At 38.7% G+C, this 21,578-nt stretch overlaps 2 protein-coding genes across 6 annotated transcripts; one reads left to right on the top strand and one right to left on the bottom strand.

The window, feature by feature from the left end:
* Nucleotides 1-2,295: 2,295 nt before the first annotated feature.
* Nucleotides 2,296-11,553, top strand: LOC111578332 (serine/threonine-protein phosphatase PP1-beta catalytic subunit-like). The gene is made up of 8 exons (XM_023285026.3): nucleotides 2,296-2,526; nucleotides 4,005-4,136; nucleotides 4,440-4,670; nucleotides 5,236-5,340; nucleotides 6,190-6,261; nucleotides 7,384-7,535; nucleotides 9,283-9,417; nucleotides 9,506-11,553. The coding sequence occupies exons 1-8, from the start codon at nucleotides 2,475-2,477 to the stop codon at nucleotides 9,608-9,610; spliced, it is 984 nt and encodes a 327-aa protein (XP_023140794.1). The 5' UTR covers nucleotides 2,296-2,474; the 3' UTR covers nucleotides 9,611-11,553.
* Nucleotides 8,570-20,689, bottom strand: bpnt1 (bisphosphate nucleotidase 1). Of its 5 annotated transcripts, none has more exons than XM_055015942.1 (10): nucleotides 20,579-20,689; nucleotides 17,871-18,005; nucleotides 17,588-17,692; nucleotides 16,989-17,096; nucleotides 16,708-16,756; nucleotides 14,819-14,902; nucleotides 14,500-14,591; nucleotides 14,224-14,421; nucleotides 12,174-12,279; nucleotides 8,570-11,983 (listed from the first exon to the last, which is right to left on the bottom strand). In XM_055015942.1, exons 2-10 carry the CDS (start codon nucleotides 17,988-17,990, stop codon nucleotides 11,832-11,834), a joined length of 1,014 nt encoding a protein of 337 aa, XP_054871917.1. In that variant the 5' UTR covers nucleotides 17,991-18,005; nucleotides 20,579-20,689; the 3' UTR covers nucleotides 8,570-11,831. The 5 variants fall into 5 exon arrangements, with proteins under 5 accessions (XP_054871917.1, XP_023140790.1, XP_023140791.1 ...); XM_023285022.3 differs by lacking the exon at nucleotides 20,579-20,689 and adding an exon at nucleotides 19,721-20,071; XM_023285023.3 differs by lacking the exon at nucleotides 20,579-20,689 and adding an exon at nucleotides 19,721-20,071 and having other exon boundaries at nucleotides 17,871-18,023.
* Between the last annotated feature and the right edge of the window lie 889 nt (nucleotides 20,690-21,578).

The following is a 21,578-nucleotide window of genomic DNA, read 5'->3' on the forward strand; positions in this document are numbered from 1 at the left end:
GCACTTTTGAGCCGGTTGGTAGACCCATAATGAAATACCTCCAGAGTTGGATATATATATATATATATATATATATATATATATATATATATATATATATACATATATATATATATATATATATATATATATGTATGTATGTATGTATGTATGTATGTATGTATGTATGTATGTATGTATGTATATATATATATGTATATATATATGTGTATATATATATATATATATATATATATATATATATATATATATATATATATATATATATATATATATATATATATATATATATATTTTTATTTTTTTTTTTTTTTTTTTTTTTTTTATCCCTTATTAATCCCTCAAGGGGAAATTCTGATTTTCACATATCGCGACTCTGCCTTCGCCCAAGCTGACTCGGGCGAAGGTAGGGGACACCCTAGACAGGTCGCCAGTCTGTCGCAGGGCTACATACAGAGACAAACAATCACTCTCACATTCACACCTACGGGCAATTTAGAATAATCAGTTAACCTCAGCATGTTTTTGGACTGTGGGAGGAAGCCGGAGCACCCGGAGAAATCCCACGCATGCACAGGGAGAACATGCAAACTCCATGTAGAAACATCCCGGGAAAGCCAGGACGCGAACCAGGGATCTTCTTGCTGCAAGGCGAAAGTGCTAACCACTACACCTCTGTGCAGCCCTATATATATATATATATATATATATATATATATATATATATATATATATATATATATATATAGTGCAACACAGATAAACATGTTGCCTTTCGTCATTTCATGAGATTTGTTAACAAAAGTATGAACTGACTTGTTAGTCCTTGCTATTTATTAAATACCTGCAGCATCACATAGCATCATGATCCATATAAGCATCTCCAAAAGCCAGAGGGGTATGTGTATGTATGCACAGAGTGACAGCTGCAACTTCATTATTTATTTACGGTCACAAATTATCCCTGACATGGAGACAGGATCGATTAGGATCTAATGCCATGTTGTGGAAAATTCTTTATCAGTTTTTGAAGTTGAAGAAATAAGTCTATTGAGAATCACAAGTCGTCTGTGTTTTATTTGAACCTTCAGAGGTACGAATCACACAGAGTGCAGAGCAGTCTATGGGAGAGTACCAAGTCTCTGAGGGAGGCAGCTATTTTATACCATTCTTCAGCATTATTGTCTACGTGCATCCGCAGTTGCACATGTGGGGAAAAACCCAGCAAAACTGAAAGCATCTTCAGCAAATACAAAAATAACCGATGGAGATACAGGTGCAAAATGTCATATCGTATTGTTTCTTAGAAATGCTATATTGGTTTTAACACCTTCAGACAGAATTATTTCAGACATGTAGTCCAGACAGGTTCAATCAATGGTAACATGTCTATCTTGTACAAACGGTACTTTCCTTTCATTCTCTACCTTATGGGGTGTCTTGAGAAGTCATCAGACACAAGCAGCTTAACAAGGTTATAAAAGGTTACAAATATCAAAAGTTATAAGTATCAAAAGATTATGACTGCATGTACTAAGTAGCACATATTGTAATGTTGCACATAATCTGTAATGCTTTCGTATAATTAGTAAGCATCAATGCTTGTAGATAATAAATTTTCCATTACAAGCAGGTCACACTTTTCTTCTGTTGGTAAAGCAGTAATTAGATTATTGATGTATTTTTGTGTTCGGCCGTGGATAACAAACACAGCACGCGTACAGCTGTGCTCTTCGTCACTGTGGAGGGTCTGTCTGAATGAAGCAGTGAGGAACATTAACATAAAAGGGACCTACACTACCGTTCAAAAGTTTGGGGTCGCTTAGAAATGTCCTTATTTTTGAAAGAAAAGCACTTTTTTCAATGAAGACAATATTAAATCAATTAGAAGTACAGTCTAGACATTGTTAATGTGTTAATTGACTATTCTAGCTGGAAACGACTGATTTTTACTGGAATATCCACATAGGGGTACAGAGGCCCATTTCCAGCAACCATCACTCCTGTGTTTTAATGGTACATTGTGCTAGTGAATCGTGTTGAAAGGCTAATTGATGATTAGAAAATCCTTGTGCAATTATGATAGCACATGAATAAAAATGTGAGTTTTCACGGACAACATGAAATTGTCTGGGTGACCCCAAACTTTTGAACAGTAGTGTAGTTGTAGGTTATAATAAGACAGGTGATGCAGCTGTGTACACGTCATATTTAACTGATGTTGCTTTAAACTGACGCTCTGAAGTAAGGATATCTCATTTTGGTAAAAAACCCTGCTGCCTCTCTTCTCACATCTCTGCTCTGGTGGGAGGGACAAAGACGTAAGGAGAGGAGTCAAATAAAGGGATCGAGGAGGTACAATTAGTGGAATGAGACGAGGGGCTGCAGTCAAGCATTCAGACTCGTCCTCACTGGAGCCTACAAGTCAACACTGAGGGCAGCACCGCTCCCATGCCTGTGTGAGTATCAGAGACATGGCGGAAAGCGAGCTGAACGTTGACAGCCTCATCTCTCGATTACTGGAGGGTACGTTACAACTGTGATGTTTCTTTCTGTCTGTATGTTTTACCAAGAACATCCCTGAATTGCAGGCTCTTGTTTGTAACCAGTAACTTTACGATAATTTTGGAACTGTTGTAGCATTGCATCCTCTGCTATCTGTGTTCATCAGCACGCTGTAAGCTAACCGTGGCGGTCAAGCTCTGTGTAATGTGATGCTAAGTCAGCAGCAGCTTCAGTCCTGTACTGTGTGTGAACATAGACTGCGTAGTGAAGAAAAAGCTCGCTGCTGTCCCATAGTTGGAGCCAACTACGTTTACTAATCATTAACTTTGGCCACATGACATATCCGAGTAGCAGGAGCAGGTTAGTGTTTTCTCTTTGGTTAAAGTGACCGAAGTAGAACAGGAAGGACCATGGAACGTTGCGGTTTCTTAGTAGCACTACCTGTTGCCAGGGCAGTTGGCTATTACTGGCTAAGCGGGCTACCTCGCGGACACGCCCCCCAACACAGGAAGTCATCACAGCCAGCAGATTTCAAATTCAGCCAATCACACATGCATTTTCTACACTTCCGCTTTCACCTGTAGGTAACTCGGTCAACTAGTACTGACCGGCAGTACAATTTGTAGGTATTTGTACTAAAATACCTCAGATGTAGTAGGGTCATTCCAGAATGGGAGGACATTTGGGCTTCAAAATTTATGAAAAATTAATGTTCTCTTTTATAATTTTCTGCTACATATTCATCAATAGGAGGTAATAAACTCTCAAAGGCTTGATTGGTTCAGCTTATACATCAGTGGTGCCATATTTATTCCATGTTTTATTTGTTGTTTGCTAACCCTACCTTAGTCACAGTAACAGGGTTGCTAATCCATGCTAATGATAGCTTTCTCTCAGGAGTAGAATCTAGATATTTAGCTATCTGTTACTGCTGACCAAGAGGACAAACTTACTGATGGAGTAAGAAAGAATTTGTCTTATCCTGACAATATGTATAACAGGGCTGCACAGGTAGAGTGAGACATTCAATCAAGGCTGACAATGTGATGAAAATCAGAAAAGTAGAAGAGAGGACATAGCTTCGCTCTACCCATTCTTTTGGAAAACTGTTTGATGATGTTAATTCCAGCGCATCATGTGATTCACTGTTTTCTTCTACCAGCTAAAAAGGTTATGCCAACACGGTCGTGTTGAAAGACTAATTGATGATTAGTAAACGCTTGTGGAATTATATTGAATAAAAGTGTGAGTTTTCATGGAAAACATGGAATTGTCTGGGTGATCCCAAACTTTCGAACGATAGTGTAACTCTTTTAATAAAATTTGTGTATAGCCTTATCACATTATTCAGCATCCTCAAGTTTACTTTTTCACATGAATTAGCCTTCTAAACCTTTTGTCCTTCTATAACAACTCACTCACTCATTCACTCACTCACTCACTCACTCACTCACTCATGTAGTGAATCAAAAAAAAATGTTCTATTTCTCACCTTGAAGTGCGAGGATGTCGTCCAGGGAAGATCGTACAGATGACAGAGGCTGAGGTGCGAGGGCTCTGCATCAAGTCCAGAGAGATTTTCCTTAGTCAGCCGATTCTGCTGGAACTGGAGGCTCCTCTTAAAATCTGCGGTGAGAACCAACACCTGCCAACAGAAGCAATGTTACCATCGTAACTTGTGTCACTGAGTGTACATGCATGTGTAGCTTTTGCTTTCACCTTTAAAAACACACACACTTAAAATACAAAACAATTGTGGTCTAAAGGTTTATCACCAAATGGATTAAGGATATATTACTGCATTACTGTGATGCAAAAGAGACAGTATTTAATTCATCTTCAATAACTCCGATTTGTTTTTGTTCATCTCATGCTGATTTTTAAGATGTTGACTTGTGCAAGCTGTGAAAGGTACAATGAACATTTAATTCCAGGTGATATCCATGGACAGTACACAGACCTACTGAGGCTATTTGAGTATGGGGGCTTCCCTCCAGAGGCCAACTATCTGTTCCTGGGGGACTACGTGGACAGAGGGAAACAGTCGCTAGAGACCATCTGTCTGCTGCTTGCCTACAAGATCAAATACCCAGAAAACTTCTTCTTGCTCAGGGGGAACCATGAGTGTGCCTCCATCAATCGTATTTACGGCTTCTATGATGAGTGTAAGTTGGAAGACGATGTTTGTTGTGCAGTGGATACATCTACATCTGTTAAGCTTCAATTCTATGAATGGTCACAGATTCTTAAAAATGAGAATTTACTACATATCATTACAAATCAGATACATAGTTTGTTTTCTTTTTGCCTGATACTCAAACAAAATAAGCACTTTGAATACATCACATCTGTGTTTTCAAACTTGGAATGGGCATTTAAACAGCTCATAAGCCATCTTTAATCTGATTAATTTCATATTTATTAGTAAGTATTAAGAATAAATATTAATTAATTTAATATTTATTCTTTAGTCCTTACTGGAAGTGTAAACACTTTCCCCTAAGTTAGAAAACACAGTGTTGTGATCTATTGCTTATTTTTACACCCTAAACTGAGAAAAAACAGAACATCTCAGATTAGGATGAATGACATTTGCATAGAGCATCACATGATACATTGCAATCTAAAAGCCACTATTCTTCTGCTAGTGTTTTACTTTATAAGCAAGACTTGTTCTGTATTTTAAACCTTTAAAATTTTTATTTTTTTTTAAATATGTATTTTCCTTAGGCAAGCGCAGGTTTAACATAAAGCTCTGGAAGACATTCACAGACTGTTTTAATTGTCTGCCCATCGCTGCAATTATTGACGAGAAGATCTTCTGCTGCCATGGAGGTTTGTGAAGCATCTGTTACATAGCAGACAGTAATGTAGTCCTAAAAATCAATAATTACTCCGCCAATGAAGGTGGTGGAGCTACATGACAATTGGTGTTGGTTTGTCTGGTTTTCTGTCTGTTAGCAACGTTACTCAAAAATGGACTGACGGATTTGGATGAAATTTTCAGGGAATATCACAAGGACCAAGTGATTAGATTTTGGCAGTGGTGCAGCTTATAGTCTGGATCCACGGATTTGTTAAAGATTTCTGTGTCATTGTGAGGTAGCGGCACGGCGTCACTGTAACTATGGCTACAAGTGAACACTACGTCAGCAGCCTGCTGACGATCAAATGATTGTGATCCTACTACAAATCCACCGCTGGGAACTTATCGGGATTTATCCGTCGGACATGATACAAGGAACAATTAATTAAATTTTGGGGGTGTTTCCACGTCAAATCAATTCCCGCTGCCTGCTACATATTTAGGTCACGCGATTCGGTATCCGCACATAATGTACACATGCATAACACACACCTGTGCTCAGCACAAGGTGATTTTGTTTGTGGATACGTCTATATTAAATGGCCACATTCTATGGTGCCGTGATTTCTGATCATCAGCGACTAATACACAAATGCAGCATTTGTTTAAAAAAAAAAAAAAAGCTGCATTTCTGACAATACCATATGGGCGAATGAACAGCCTTGGCAGAGTACTGTGCTCTGAGTGCTTTTCTGGTTGCCTTTGTGCATTCAAGGCATAAATACAGTTAATCAGAATTTGGTATTTGAATAGTTTGAGGGAATTGTTAGGAGTCGCTGTGGTGTGTCAACTTTTAATGCAGTTCTCTCTTCCTTCAGGACTCTCGCCTGATCTGCAATCCATGGAACAAATCCGACGCATTATGAGACCTACTGATGTCCCAGACACAGGTCTGTTATTCTGTGTTTGCATTATTTAACTAAAAGAAGAAAAAATCTTGATCAGCTGATTGTTCATTACCTGCTGCTTGTAATTAGTGCTAACAGGAAACTGTAACATATTAGTGCATCACTTCAGGATTAATTATTGGAGAAAACTATACTGAATAATAAGAACATCAAATAATCAGTTAATGCTTTCGTGTTAGAATAGCGCCACAACAGCCTTTATTAGTCCGTCCGTCCATTATCTACAACCCCTGGCAAAAATTAGGGAGTCACCAGTCTTGGAGGATGTACATTCAGGTGTTTAATTTTGTAGAAAAAAAGCAGATCACAGACATGCCACAAAACTGAAGTCATTTAAAATGGCAACTTTCTGGGTTTAAGAAGTACTAAAAGAAATCAAGAAAAAAAAAATTGTGGTAGTCAATAACAATTGCTTTTTTAGATCAAGCAGAGGGAAAAAATATGGAATTACTCAATTCTGAGAAAAAAAATTATGGAATCCTGAAAAACACAGAAGACTATAACACACCACTAGTACTTTGTTGCACCACTTCTGGCTTTTAAAACAGCTTGCAGTCTCTGAGGCATGGACTTAATGAGTGACAACAGTACTCTGCATGTCTGTGATCTGCTTTTTTCCTACAAAATTAAACAAGGGAATCTTTCAAGACTGGTGATTCCATCATTTTTGCCAGGGGTTGTATACACTCCTTAATCCCCATTAGGGTTGCGGGGGGCTGGAGTCTATCCCAGCTGACTTAGGGTGAAGGCAGGGGACACCCTGGACAGGTCACCAGTCTATCACAGGGCTACATATACAGACAAACAATCACACTCACATTCACATCTATGGCAAATTTAGAGTTACCAGTTAACCTCAGCATGTTTTTGGACTGTGGGAGGAAGCCGGAGTACCTGGAGAAAACCCACGCTGCACATGGAGAACATGCAAACTCCATGCAGAATGATTCCAGGAAGGCCAGGATGCGAACCGAGGATCTTCTAGCTGCAAGGCTAACCACTGAGCCACTGTGCAGCCTGGCTTCATTAGTGTTGCTGGAATATGTATTCATCAGACTGACTGCTTGGCGTGACCGTTTCTGACCGAGTATTTCTTTGTTTCAGGTTTGCTGTGCGACTTGCTGTGGTCAGACCCTGATAAAGACGTCCAGGGGTGGGGGGAAAATGATCGGGGAGTTTCCTTCACCTTTGGGGCCGATGTGGTCAGCAAGTTCCTCAACCGCCACGACCTGGATCTCATCTGTCGAGCACATCAAGTAACCTTGGGCTGCTAAATGATTTTGGGCTACATTTAAAACAATTCAATTGAGAATTAAACTGCACTTTGTCAATGCAAATAAATTAGACCAGTTTTATTTGAAATTACAGCAAAGACAGAAACAGAAACAAAAATGTTAAGAGTTAAGTTTTGTTAAACTGATTTTATTTTTAAAAATTTAAAAAAGTTAATAGACTCATCTATTACAGCATTAAGTCAAAGGCAACTTCTGCAAATGTAAAAATGTGTTCCCCAGAAAACTAAGAACTAGAAAAGTGCTCAGAGCACAGTACTCCACCAAGGCTGTTCATTCCCCGATATGGCAGTCAGAAATGCAGCATTATTTTTTTAAATGCAGCATTTGTTTAATAGTTATTGTTGATCAGAAATCATGGCACCATAGAATGTGGCCATTTAATATAGATGTACCACAAACAAAATGACCTTGCGCTGAGCACAGGTGTGTGTTATGCATGTGTGCATTATGTACGGATACCGAATTGCGTGACCTAAATACGTAGAGGGCGGTGGGAATTGATGGGACTCAGAAACACCTGCATAATTTAATCAATTGTTCCTTGTATCATTTCCAACAGATAAGTCCGCAGCGGCCAATTTGTAGTAGGATCACAATCATGATCATCAACAGACAGCTAACGTAGTGTTCACTTCTAGTCATAGTTACAGTGATGCCTTGCTGCTGTCTCGCAATGATACAGAAATCTTTAACAAATCCGTGTGTCCAGACTATAAGCCACATCACTGCCAAAATATAATCACTTGGTCCTTGTGTCATTTCTGACCTTCCCTGAAAATTTCATCCAACAGTCTACATATTATTGTAAAAAGACAGATAGAACATCCCTTTCTGCTGACAAAGCTTTGTTATCACAAAAATGAACCCCTACTCTCCTTTAACTTTTCTTCCCACCCACCAGTCCTGTGTACTTTCAGAGTGCACGAAGGCTTGAACTTTGAGGGACAAAAAATTCAGCATAAAAACTAAAATAATTTCACTAGATCGCATAGGGCTACAAGTAACAATTCTTTTTATTGTCAGTTCGTTACTGAAGAAACAACAAACAGAACTTGTGACCATTTACAACATTGAATCAGTGGATATTTGGCATTTTGTTCCAAAATGACTTGGATCAGAGGTGTAAAACTAATTTTAGTTCAGGGGCCACATACAGCCCAACTTGCTCTCAAGTGGGCCGGACCAGTAAAATCACAACATAATAACCTATAAATGAGATTTCCAAATTTTTCCATTTGTTTTAGTGCAAAAAAGTGTATTAAGAAAATGATCACATTTAATTATCTTTTTCCAAAACATTATGAAAAAACCTGAAATTTCTATCTTTGAATATTATCTCTGAATATTATTCATCATTTGTGTATCACAACTTCCAGATCACAGTGTGTCTACAAAGGCACAAAACATGTAGTCTCAGGCATCTGGAACTGAAGAATATCATATTTTACTTTATGATCCAAAAAAATTGGTCAATATCTCGAAATTATGTTAAATTTTACAATTTGCAGTTAATGTCTTCTCTGTAATTTTTACACTTTGCGAAGTTGTCCCACGGGCCAGATTGGACCCTCTGGTGGGCCGCTTTTGGCCCGCAGGCCGTATGTTTGACACCTCTGACTGAGATTAATCAAACACCAGTCAAAGTTGGTGCCAAATGCTGTTCTGTCAGCTGGCTAATCATTTGTGCTCTAATCCTGCCACCCAACAGGTTGTTGAAGATGGCTATGAGTTCTTTGCAAAGCGACAGCTGGTGACACTGTTTTCTGCCCCAAACTACTGCGGAGAGTTTGACAATGCTGGCGGCATGATGAGCGTGGATGAGTCCCTTATGTGCTCTTTTCAGGTAGAGGTCTCAATACTTCTTTTACTGGCACATTAAATTCAGCATTATGCACTGTAGATGTATTGAACATGTCCATATTGTCTTTCAGATCCTGAAGCCGTCAGAGAAAAAAGCAAAGTACCAGTATGGAGGGGTGAATTCAGGACGCCCTGTCACCCCGCCTCGTACCACTCAGGCGCCTAAAAAGAGGTGAGCGGCTGGCCTGACTCTCCTGCTCCTCCCTTCCTTGGCTGGTCTCTGGAACCACATCCCTGCAGGCTGCCTTAGACTCTCCAGCCTTTTCTCAGTTAGCTTGTTCATGTGTAAATATGAACTTCCGGAGTGATTTTTGCGTGTTCTGTGGGTATTTTTATGAACATGTGAATGGTTTTTCCATTTTTTTTTTTCTGATGCCATGGTATGCATTTATTCATCCCATTCAGGGATATTAACACCAACCTCTTGTGGAATGGGAAAGAAGCTTCTTTATCTGCCTTGAAAGTAACCATTTCTAATGTGAATTTGTGAATGCATGCACACTTGTGTGACTGGGATGAGTTCTAGTCCAAGCCAATGTAAAATCCAGATTGTCCCAACCTAAGGGACCAAAAATTTCCAGTTTCACCTTGATTTCCACCTCTGCATTGGCTGAAGTATTAGACTGCTTCATGAAATAGTCTCACTGGGATATATACTTATTTGTGTTCTTGGAAAGTATTCCAGTATAAGACTGATAACTGGCCGACTGAGCTTGGAAACAAAGGGAAACAGCCAGCCTCGCTCCGTCCAAAGGTAACAAAATCCGCCTACCATCTCTTTAATTTATTGTATCTTGTATGATTCACTATACAAAACTCCAAAGCTGCAGATAATTTTGGTAAGGACCTTTTGCCTAACAACCAGCAGAGACTATAGAAAGTTATTGGTTCCAACCAATAACTAGTCAGGCACAGAACCTCTAGTGAGCAGCAGTTTGCTCTATTACTTTGTTTTTTGTACAGCTGAAAAATGTGTTAACTGGTGAGCTTTAGAAATGCTTTGTTTTCATTTGAGCAGAACCATGCTAGCCACGTAGATTTTAGTCTTTATGCTGTGACAGCTGGCTGGAGTCACATATGTAAGACAGATACGAAGCATCAATCTTCTCATTTAACTCTGGGCAAGAAAGCAACGAACCCAAAATATCACATTTTTACTTTAAGAATCACCTGGTAGACAAGGCAGCATATACGTTCCCCTCTAACAAGTGTTGTTCTTGTCATGGAGATACCAATAAAATCCTAAGATTTGAATGACGTAAGTGAAATAAATATCGCTAGAAATCTTGCTATATGCAACCACAAAGCCAGTCTGAACTTCTAAAAAAGCCACAGCTATGCTATAGCTTTGTAAGGACGCTCTTATACAGTTGATGCTCCTCATTAGATGATTGTTTCCAGCCAGCTCTTCACAACCAGCACCAAGTTGTGTACCTTTTTATCCTGTGTGTCACTGAATGAGCATTTGTGATTGTTAAAGAGCTGATTTTCCATTGTTGCTATAAAACGTCAATACAATAGTGCAAATGATTCCCTTTGAACTCTGGTGTACATCCAGTGTTTGTGGAAAATGTGGGAACCAAACAGCTCAGAGAGCACTGGAGTCCTTTAGTCTGATAAACACAGTAGATATGTAGAAAAGTAGACAAATATATCAGTGCAAAGGGGGAGGTATACAAATGAAAGGATAAGAAAATGACTCTTAAGTACAGGCTTAAGCAGTAGATGTCAGCAAATTCATTTTTATAATATTTACAGCTCAGCCGAGAGTCATTTGTTCTACACAACAGATGTCGACCTCTTCCACACTGAACATTGTTGCACTTCAGTCATCACATGACATTATGAAGAGGTCAAAAGTCAAGACAATGACATTTTGTTTTTTGTCTACATTAAACTAGTTTTATTACATTGTTTCCACCTAGTGGTTATTGAATGAAGAACAGTAAATAATTTCCAACTCACTACTGAACATTTAACCTATATCATTTTATTTATTTAAATCTTGCCTTTTGCCTTGTAAATCTATTGATGTTCAAGTTGGAATTGGTATGTAAAGAAGTTCTGAGATTTGGACATGTTTGTTTCAGAGGAGTGTAATAAATGGAAGTGCTATTGAGCCTGCTTTTTGTGTTCAATGTGACTCATCACAACATTCAGTTTTAGGCACAGGAATAAAGAGTGTAATCAAAATGTTGTTTTGTAAATTACCATTAACATGTGGCTAAAATGAATACAAAAATCAAATGTTCATTTAAAGGGATAAAATAGGTGTCATGACATTTTCATACATAATGTTCCTGTATGTGACATGTAGTATGTGTCCACAAACTCATCTGCTGGTGGGTTTTAAAGTTCGAGAGGTGATTTCTCTGCAGCAGTAGGACAAGATAGACCTCAGTGTGACTTGAGAGCTTGCAGCACTGACTGTGGTACTCTGTTGACATAGTACTCATGATTGCGTAGTGCAGCAAGAACCCCAGCAGAGTTCATGTGCTTTACATTAGCATCATATCTGTATGCATTTCCGTGAATATCCGTCAGTTTACCTGCATAAGAAAAGAGTAGATAATGAAATATTGAGCAGAACAATTTCAAAGACAGTAAAACTGCATATTTTCAGACACAAAGACCCAAGTTAAACCTGCAGATGCGCATTGATAAACCCACAAAAAAAGCTGATACATGTGTATTATTTGAAGCCTCCCTGTACGCTGAGACAGAATTGATGATTTTTACCTCCAACAGCATGCAGGATGGCTTCAGGTGCACAAGTGTCCCACTTTTTGCACCCTGGACTGGCAAAGACATAAGCAGAGGCCTTTCCCTCCACGAGCTGGATTATCTACACAGACATGAGTCAATAAGCATTTCCACATCTGGTTATTGGGTATTGCTAGAATGTGTTTTTTTTTGTCAACTCATTTACCATCTACAGTGCCATGAAAAAAGTATTCTTATTTTTTTGCTTATTTTCCCCACTTAAATGTTTAAGACCATCAAACAAATGTAAATATCAGACAAAGATAACCCAAGTAAACACAAAATGCAATTTGTAAATGGTGATTTTATTTATTAAGGGAAAAAAAAAACATTTAAAGATACCTGGCCCTGTGTGAAAATGTAATTGCCCCCTTAACCTAATAACTGATTGGGCCACCCTCAGGAGCAACAACTGAAATCAAGCGTGTTCTATAATGTAATGAGTCTTTCACACCTCTGTGGAGATGTTTTGGCCCATTCTTTGCAGAACTGTTGTAATTCAGCAACACGTTTTTGAGCACAAACGGCCTTTTTAAGGTCATGCCACAGCATTTCAATTGGATTCAAGTCCGGACTTTGACTAGACCACTCCAAAACCTTTACTTTGTTTTTTTAAGCCATTCAGAAGTCGACTTGCTGGTGTGTTTTGGATTGTTGTCCTGCTGTAGAACCCAAGTGCGCTTCAGCTTGAGGTCACAAACTGATGGCCGAACATTCTCCTTCAGGGTTTTCTGGTAGAGAGCAGAATTCATGGTTCCATCAATCACAGCGAGTCGTCCAGGTCCTGAAGCAGCAAAGCAGCCCCAGATCATCACACTACCACCACCATGTTTGACTGTTGGTATGATGTTCTTTTTCTGAAATGCTGTGTTACTTTTATGCCAGATGTAACGAGACACACACCTTCCAAAAAGTTCAACTTTCGTCTCATCAGTCCATAGAATATTCTCCCAAAAGTCTTGGGGATCATTCAGATGTTTGTTTGCAAAAGTAAGACAAGCCTTTATGCTCTTTTTGGTCAGCAGTGGTTTTCACCTTGGAACTCTGCCATGGATGCCATTTTTGCCCAGTCTCTTCCTTTTTGTTGAGTCATGAACACTAACCTTAACTGAGGCAAGGGAGGTCTGCAGTTCTTTAGATGTTGTCCTGGGTTCCTTAATGACCTCCTGGATGAGTTGTCGCTGTGCTCTTGGGGTAATTCTGGTCGGCCGGCTACTCCTGGGAAGGTTCAGCACTGTTCCATGTATTCTGCATTTGTGGATAATGGCTCTCACCGTGGTTCACTGGAGTCCTAAAGCTTTAGAAATGGCTTTGTAACCTTTCCAGACTGAGAGATGTCAATTATTTTATTTCTCATCTGCCTTGAATTTCTTTGGACTGCATTTTGTTGCAGTTTTTTTTTAGATCTTTTGGTCGATTTCATTTAGTCAGACAGGTTCTATTTAAGTGATTTCTTGATTGAACAGGTCTGGAGGTAATCAGGCTTGGGTGTGGTCAGTGAAATTGAACTCGCTTTCCAAAAAATGTGATTATCCACAGTTAATTCATGATTTAACATGGGGGGCAATTACCTTTTCACATAGGGCCAGGTAGGTTTGCATAGCTTTTTTCCCTTAAAACTTTAAATCATCATTTAAAAACTGCATTTTGTGTTTACTTCGGTTATCTTTGTCTAATATTTAAATATGTTTGATGGTCTTAAACATTTGAGTTGGGGAAATTCAATAAAATAAGAATTTGAGAAGGGGGCAAATACTTTTTCACAGCACTGTACATCTACAAACAGGAACAATTACTTTACTATTAAAAGTTATTTTAATGTTTCATGGCAACATTTTACATCATCACATTGTGGCATTTACACGCTGTGGTTACCAGCCTCTACTCTGCACTTCACTGTGAATGAGTCGAATCTAGTAACAACTGATTTATGACACAGGCTTTCAGCACCTTCAGGCAGGACCATAAGCCAAATCAATCCAACACATGACTGTACATGTAAAGTCCCATTACCAGTCAATCTCACCTTGTTTCCAGCACCACCCACTCTTATAACTTCATGAGGCTCCATGGCATCTACGCAGTCCGTTACCAGCTTGTTGCTATGGGACCGGGTTGTCGTGACAATTCGTTTATCACCTGGAACTTCCTGCAGCTGGAATCCAAAGGCGCCCAATCCTGGCATTCCCCACATAGTTCTTCCTAAAGCTGCTCCTGCTCCCAGCTAAAGAGGAAAAAGTCAGAACTGATCAGAGTGACCATCTTTTAAAATGCAGCTGCAGATACTTATTTTGGTTTGTACCTGGTAGTTGTAGAACGGCTGGTTGATGACACCTGCAATAGCTTTGCCTCCGTATGCAATACCAATAAGCACTGTCACATTATCCAAGAGCCCTGAAGTCAGAAAGAAGCAGGATGTTAGCTGGTCACCATTAAATGATGCAGCTGCTCTTTCACTTAGAAGCAAACATTGCTGGTGTGGCCAGTTAAGTGGCAGTACGATGTTCACATGCACAAGAGACAGAAAAATGTTTAAAACTTTTAAATAAATGAATTCTTCCTTATTGGTGCGGAATAATTGATATTCTACACTGCCAAAGGTAAAATTTGCCGTCCCATACAGAGAGCTTTGCTGTGAGGCTGAGAGGTGTTGGACCCTTTGAGCGATATCTGGGCTACAGTTGGGAGATGGAGGCCCCTTGACGCTGGCGTCAGCAGGACAAGAGTGAGAGACAGGTGGATAGGAGCAGCAGGGATACAAAAAGAAGAGAAGCAAAAAGTATGAAAGTGCAGGAAGAGTCTGCAGAGTGACAGAAAGCCAACAAACCAGACAGCATTTTGCTACAAAATATAAACAGGAACAAAATAAAATCAAGACTAAGATTAGAGCACAGGATATTGGTTGTTCTGTTAGGTGCCAGGTAACCAAAATTAGCAGTCAAAAGTTTTCATAATGTCGTAATACAACAAAATTAATAAAATCACATTATTTTTCACGTTTCTGTTAAACAGACACTTGACACATAAGGCAGTTACAAGTTTAACCTCTGTTTGCCAACTAGTGCATGTAAAACATTTAAAACAGTGACCATGTCAACAGAACACAACATAACTATGGCTCAAAGTAACTACAAACAAACTTGTGCATGTAGTATCAAATAGATGTAACAACTGTCAGCAAAATGTTCATTCATCTCTTATACTTTCTGTCTTTATATCTGGACCCTTCATGTTCTTTGCTGCTTATCTGCTGGATTAACTTATGATCTTAGGAAAGTATTATTTCCATAGGATATAACTTATGATACAAAAATATATAAAATAAGAGATATTAACATCTACATTAAACCTCTAGTTGCTACAGACAATCACTTAATGTCAGCATTCAGCAATGGCTACGGTGTTTAGGAAACACCCTTTTCTGATGAACAATTTAAATTCCTACAATACTGCTGTATACCTATGGAATTCACATTGAAGTAGGAAGCCAACAGCTCTCTTTACATATTATTTTAGCATCATGATCCGGTGGCTGATGGCCAACGTGGCCTAAAATACACGTCAGTCGACGTGTTGAAACAGAGTTGCTATCTCACTGTGTGGAACTACATAAAACATGACTGGTCCACTTGTGATGTTACATTATTTATATACTGACCTGAGTGTAGCCTTGTGTGGGGATCTGAGGGTAATGACAGAAAAAATACACGACAAAACCCTTCCCGTAAATCAAGACAACATCTGAGCATTATTTAGTTTTCTTTAAAAAATAGAATTATGCAAATGTCAGTCTTGTTATTAGTGTAGCTTAAGGTGACCCCAGACTTTATGGCAAAATGGCAAGAAAATGATTTAGTAATCCACAGAGGAAAATTTTAAAAATGCTATCGTTTCATGAATGTGGCTGAAAAGGATTAAAATTAGATGGGTAAAGTTGAACCACTGTTGGAGTTAACAGCACTTCTTAAAGCTGAGAGCATCTGTGTCTGGAGAAAACCCCCTCATGTACAGGGAGAACATACAAACTCCATGCAGAAAGATTCCGGGAAGGTCGGGACATGAACCAGGGATCTTCTAGCTGCAAGGCAAAATTGCTAACCACCAAGCCACGGTGCAGCCCTTCAGTCAAAACAATGAAAATTTACTTAATAAAAAATTTAAATTAATAGTAAAGTGCTGTTGCAACACTGTCCCATAATTTATTATAATCAGTTTTCATTGGACTTTGAAACCACTGGATGTTATACTACTGAGCTAAACTAAATTGCTACATAAGTTCAGGTTGCAAATAGCTTGTTTACTAGAGATTTTTCCACCACACTCATACTTTCCAAGGATGAAAAATAAACTCCTAATCTTAAAACCTTTGAGCACAGAGGCAGTGATGAAATGCTGAAGCTACTGCATGTATGCAAGCTGGAAGAGTCACTTCACTGCAACATGTATTTATCTAGTGTGCTTAATACACACAAACAGGCAGATTTTATAGAAGCATATTTGAAGAACCTACCTTCAGTATACTCCTTTGTGCCATCGAGGGGATCCACCCACACAACGAGCTGAGATTCAAACAGACACATTCAGAATAATAATGTGTACTCTGTAGGAGGAAACTGTGCCCAAGGAATAAACACCACAGTACACCATGTTTCAACAATTTTAACAGGATGGAGTTGTTTAGAATACATTCAGGTGCTAAACAGAAAGAAAAATTAATTAAAACAAAGATTAGATGAAAGACTATTGGTGGATACCGGTTACTGAAGTTTTGCATTCAACTTCTGACTCTACCTCTTCTTCTGTCAGCCCGCTGTACTCTGCTGGACAGGTCTTCTGAAGGATTTCCTCTGCCTGGCCATTCTCAATGAGATCTTCCTGTACCTCTTCATCTGGAAGCTCCTGCATAACAGAACAAATGTGATCATTAGTCTTTGTCCTCAACAAAACTTTCTGCCAGATTGATGTTTTTAAGTCCCCTTTGGCCAACATACACTACTGTTCAAAAGTTTGGGGTCATTTAGAAATGTCTTATTTTTGAAAGAAAGGCGTTTTTTTTCAATGAAGATAACATTAAATGAATCAGAAACACAGTCTAGACATTGTTAATGTGATAAATGACTATTCTAGCTGGAAACGGCTGATTTTTAATGGGATATCTACATAGGGGTACAGAGGAACATTTCCAGCAACCATCACTCCTGTGTTCTAATGCTACATTGTGTTAGCTAATGGTGTTGAAAGGCTAATTGATGATTAGAAAACTCTTGTGCAATTATGTTAGCACATGAATAAAAGTGTGAGTTTTCATGGAAAACATGAAATTGTCTAAGTGACTCCAAATTTTTGAACGGTAGTGTATGCTGTCAAAATATAGTTAAGTGGTCACTCACCTCCTCTCCAATGATGGTGATTTTAGGGAAACGTCTGGAGAGCGAAGCACAAATGCTCTGCTGTGCCAGTCTATCTGCCAGCGTCTGCAAATCATTAGCTCCCGTCTGTGCCAGAGTACAATCAGGAAGTCAAAGAAGATTCAAATCATTTCTATATTACTACCTGCCCTAAATCACCACTGAAAATTATGTTTACGCATTTTTAATGTGTCTAATTGGCACAAGCCGTAGGTTTTCCCCTGAACGATGAATGATTTTACTATGAAATGTAGGTTGGTCATACCTTTTCAACAATACCAAGTTCTCCACTATGAAGGACCTTTCTTACAATGGCACCAGCCTTTTCAGCCACACTGTACGCAGAGGCCACCAGTCGCATAACCACTGCAGGGCTTCCAGACATTGCTGACTTGTTGATCTAGGGCAATGGAAAATCCTAAAACTAGGTGAGCAATATGAGAAGTTACTTTGTTCAGGTCTCAGTCATCCAGGTCATTGGAATCTTAAGAGCTTCAACAGATGCAAACTAGACTCAGGTTAAGAATCCTCTTGAGTGAGAGGTGAAGTGGGTCATTTCAGAATTGGAGGACATTTTACGTCCCACCCATCAAATTTCAAATAATCCATGTGCAAAAAACTAAAACATACAGTTGTTGTTTAAATGTACTTATCCTGAGACCAAATCTAAAAAAATAATAGGAGAAAAGAATGATAATATTTAAAAAAAAATACCAAATAAGTCTGGAGTTCCCCCTAAAAAGAAATGTTTCTCTGGTCCTACCCCCCTGATGACCAAATTGAATCTCAAATAAAACAGTTAAAATGAAATTTGAATCTCCCTTTTTAGTATTATTTTTTTCATTGGTGTGTCTTGTAATTGTGGGATTTTTTTTTTCAACATAATATTTTAAATAATAATTATTATGTATGGAACATGTGTCCCACAACAACCCTGTTAGCATAATCTTTTTAGTGGTAGAAGAAGAAAACAGTGAATCACATGATATGCTGGAATTAACATCATCAAACAGTTTTCCAAAAGAATGGGCAGAGCAAAGCTATCTCCTCTCTTCTATTTATCATATATCACTTCATATATACTTATATATATATCACTTCATATGAGCAATGAAACATCAGTGGACGGCTCCTATCCCTGCGCTGCAGGACAGAAAGATTCAGAAAATCTTTCTTACCATCAGCAATTAGACTATTTAATTCTAAAGTAAACAGATGAGACCCCAGAAAATTGAATTCCCTTCAGGGATTAATAAAGTTATTGTATTGTATTGTATTATTGTATTTTTCATATTTTCACAACATTGTCAGCCTTGACTGAATATCTCACTCTACCTCATGCAACCCCATTCTGCATATTATCAGGATAAGACAAATTCTTTTTTTAAACTTTTTTCCATTAGTAGGTTTGTCCTCTTGGTCAGCAGTAACAGCTAGCTAAACATCTAGCTTCTACTCCTGAGAAAAAGCTAACATTAGCATGGATTAGCAACCTTGCTACTTTGATTAGAGTAGGGTCAGCAAACAACAAATACAATATGAAATAAAAATGATACCACTGATGTGTAAGCTGAGCCAATCAAGTCACTGATAGTTTATTACCTATTACTGATGAATATGTAACAGAAAATTGTAAAAGAAAAAGTGTATTATTCAAAGAAAATGAAACCCAAATGTCCTTCAATTCTGGAATGACCCAAGCTTCTTCTAGAACCAAAGAGAGGCCAGCTGCCTTCTACTGGAGCCCATCAGACTTTGCTGAGTATATCAATATTTAACAGTCAAATTAAAAAAAAAAACAAAAAAACATTAAAGGTCAGTTCGGGTAGTGCTAAGGCAAAAATAACAATCCGGAGCAGAGAATGAATAAAATCACAATGCTATAAACAACCTACCTACCAAGAAAAGTTGCAATCCTAAACCTACCTGCCTTCTAGAACTGCAAACGCCATTAGCTAATATTTATTCAGTTCAGATAGGGAACTAATGAAAACTGATTAAGCAGCAAACCTCTGCAATTGAGACTGATTAGAGAGCATGCTACCGTTGATAGATAGCGAACATAGTTCTCAATAATACCCAGTCAATATCATATGGATTTAGATGAATACTTACTACAGCTAACAGAGGAGTAATGCCACACAGCTCTCTCGAGTTGAATTTAGGAGACGAAGGAAGTGTGAGACCTTTGACCCCCAAAGAGCCGGAATGTGATGAGATAGTTACCTAACAATCCACACCATAGACGGTATGATCCACACGCAACTAAGCTAAGTTGTTAGCTAGCACTACAGCTCGTAATGATCTTCAACAGCGTTTCCTATCTGAAGACCCGTTCAACAAGCGTAACAGAACACTAACACCAGCTAAAATATAATGTCAGTCTGTAAAATCAGAGTGCCCTCCAGACTCTCAGGTGTTTAAAACGACACGATTAAATCTGGCTCAAAGTAGTCTAACTGCTTTTCAGCCAATGCGGAAGAAAAGGTATCTTTTATCTTGTGTTGTCTGTAAAAGGCGCTCTCTCCGAACGAAAAATTACCTGCTGGGTCCAAGTGCCCAAGGAATTCCTGCTGAAATACTTTGAAGTTGTGTCAAATAAACATTAATCTGAGGCTCCACTATAAGAACTTTGATTGAGAAAGTTTCATTGTGTCAGGTTTTGCCAGGCAGAGACTATTACTCACACTGGGATGGCACAGTAGATAGATAGATTTTTTTTTTAATTACTGTCATTGCATATTCTTATACAACGAAATTTCTTTTGATAGTTCTCTTTTTCACAGCAGCATATAAAATAGTGCAAAACAATGCAGGGTCTAAAGTGCAAGTTCATCTCAGACTTACAACATGGTTTTTAGATCCCTGAGGAAAAAGCAGTTTTTAAGTGTCTCTGCCCATGCCCTCATGACTCTGAGCCTGCCAGAGGGGAAGGTGTCAAAAAGACATTGTTCGGAGCGTGTGTCGTCTGACCTGATCTTTTTTGGCTTTGTTCCTCAGTCGGGCAGAGTATATTTCTTCTAGGGGTGGGAGAGGGGCATCGATGATCTTTGATGTGGTCTTAGTGATCTGCTGCAGGTTTTTGCATTTTTCTGAGGTGCAGCTGGAGAGCCACACTGTGCATTCATATCTCAGGACTCCATATCTTTACTACCTCCCTGGTGTTCACTCCCAACGTCAGATCCCTGGAGAGATCAACACCTACCGGTAGGTACTTGAAACTCCCCACCTATTCCACCTCTTCTCCAGTGATCACCAGACTGGCATATGTTGTGTCCTTGTGTTTCCTGAAGTCAATGAGAAGCTCCTTTGTCTTGTCGGTGTTGAGGAACAAGTCATTGTTCCGACACCAGGATGTGAGGGCCTGGACCTCCTCTCTGCTGGCTGCCTCATCATTAAAATGTCTTGTTAATCTGTTTTCCATCTCTGTCACCAAACAGTAATTATTTGGCATTTCACTTTCACCTATGATTTGTCACTTTTACTCATACCTCACTATTATCACTTTATTTTTTTATGTAATTCTTAATAACTCAAAAATCTGGAGTGTTTTTTTAAGTTCTGCTTTTTTCAAATTGGTGATAAAGCTCACAAGATAATAAGACAACTCCGACCTAAATCATACTCACAAATCAAAACATGTATAAACATATTTTTTTAATTACATGTAAACATTTTCTGGATGGTCAGATTTACTGGGTTTTATGTAGTTAAATGGGGATGATTGCACTGTTAAACTATATCTGTATGGGATAAATAGCCCTAGACAAAAAGCTACTGCATGTAACTCCAGTTCTATGAGTATGTGCATATCTCTCTAACAGGCTTCCCTTTTAGTAGCATGGGATGGCCAGAGGGTTGACCAGACTGTGATAGCCACTGTCACCCCAGGCAGTTCTTTGGCTTTGCTCCTGACTGTATTGCAAAGCTTTACAGATTATGACATGGAGCCTTAGAAAAAAAAAAAACAATC

The sequence above is a fragment of the Amphiprion ocellaris genome, chromosome 12 (genome assembly GCF_022539595.1).
Source record: "Amphiprion ocellaris isolate individual 3 ecotype Okinawa chromosome 12, ASM2253959v1, whole genome shotgun sequence".
Taxonomy (NCBI): domain Eukaryota; kingdom Metazoa; phylum Chordata; class Actinopteri; family Pomacentridae; genus Amphiprion; species Amphiprion ocellaris.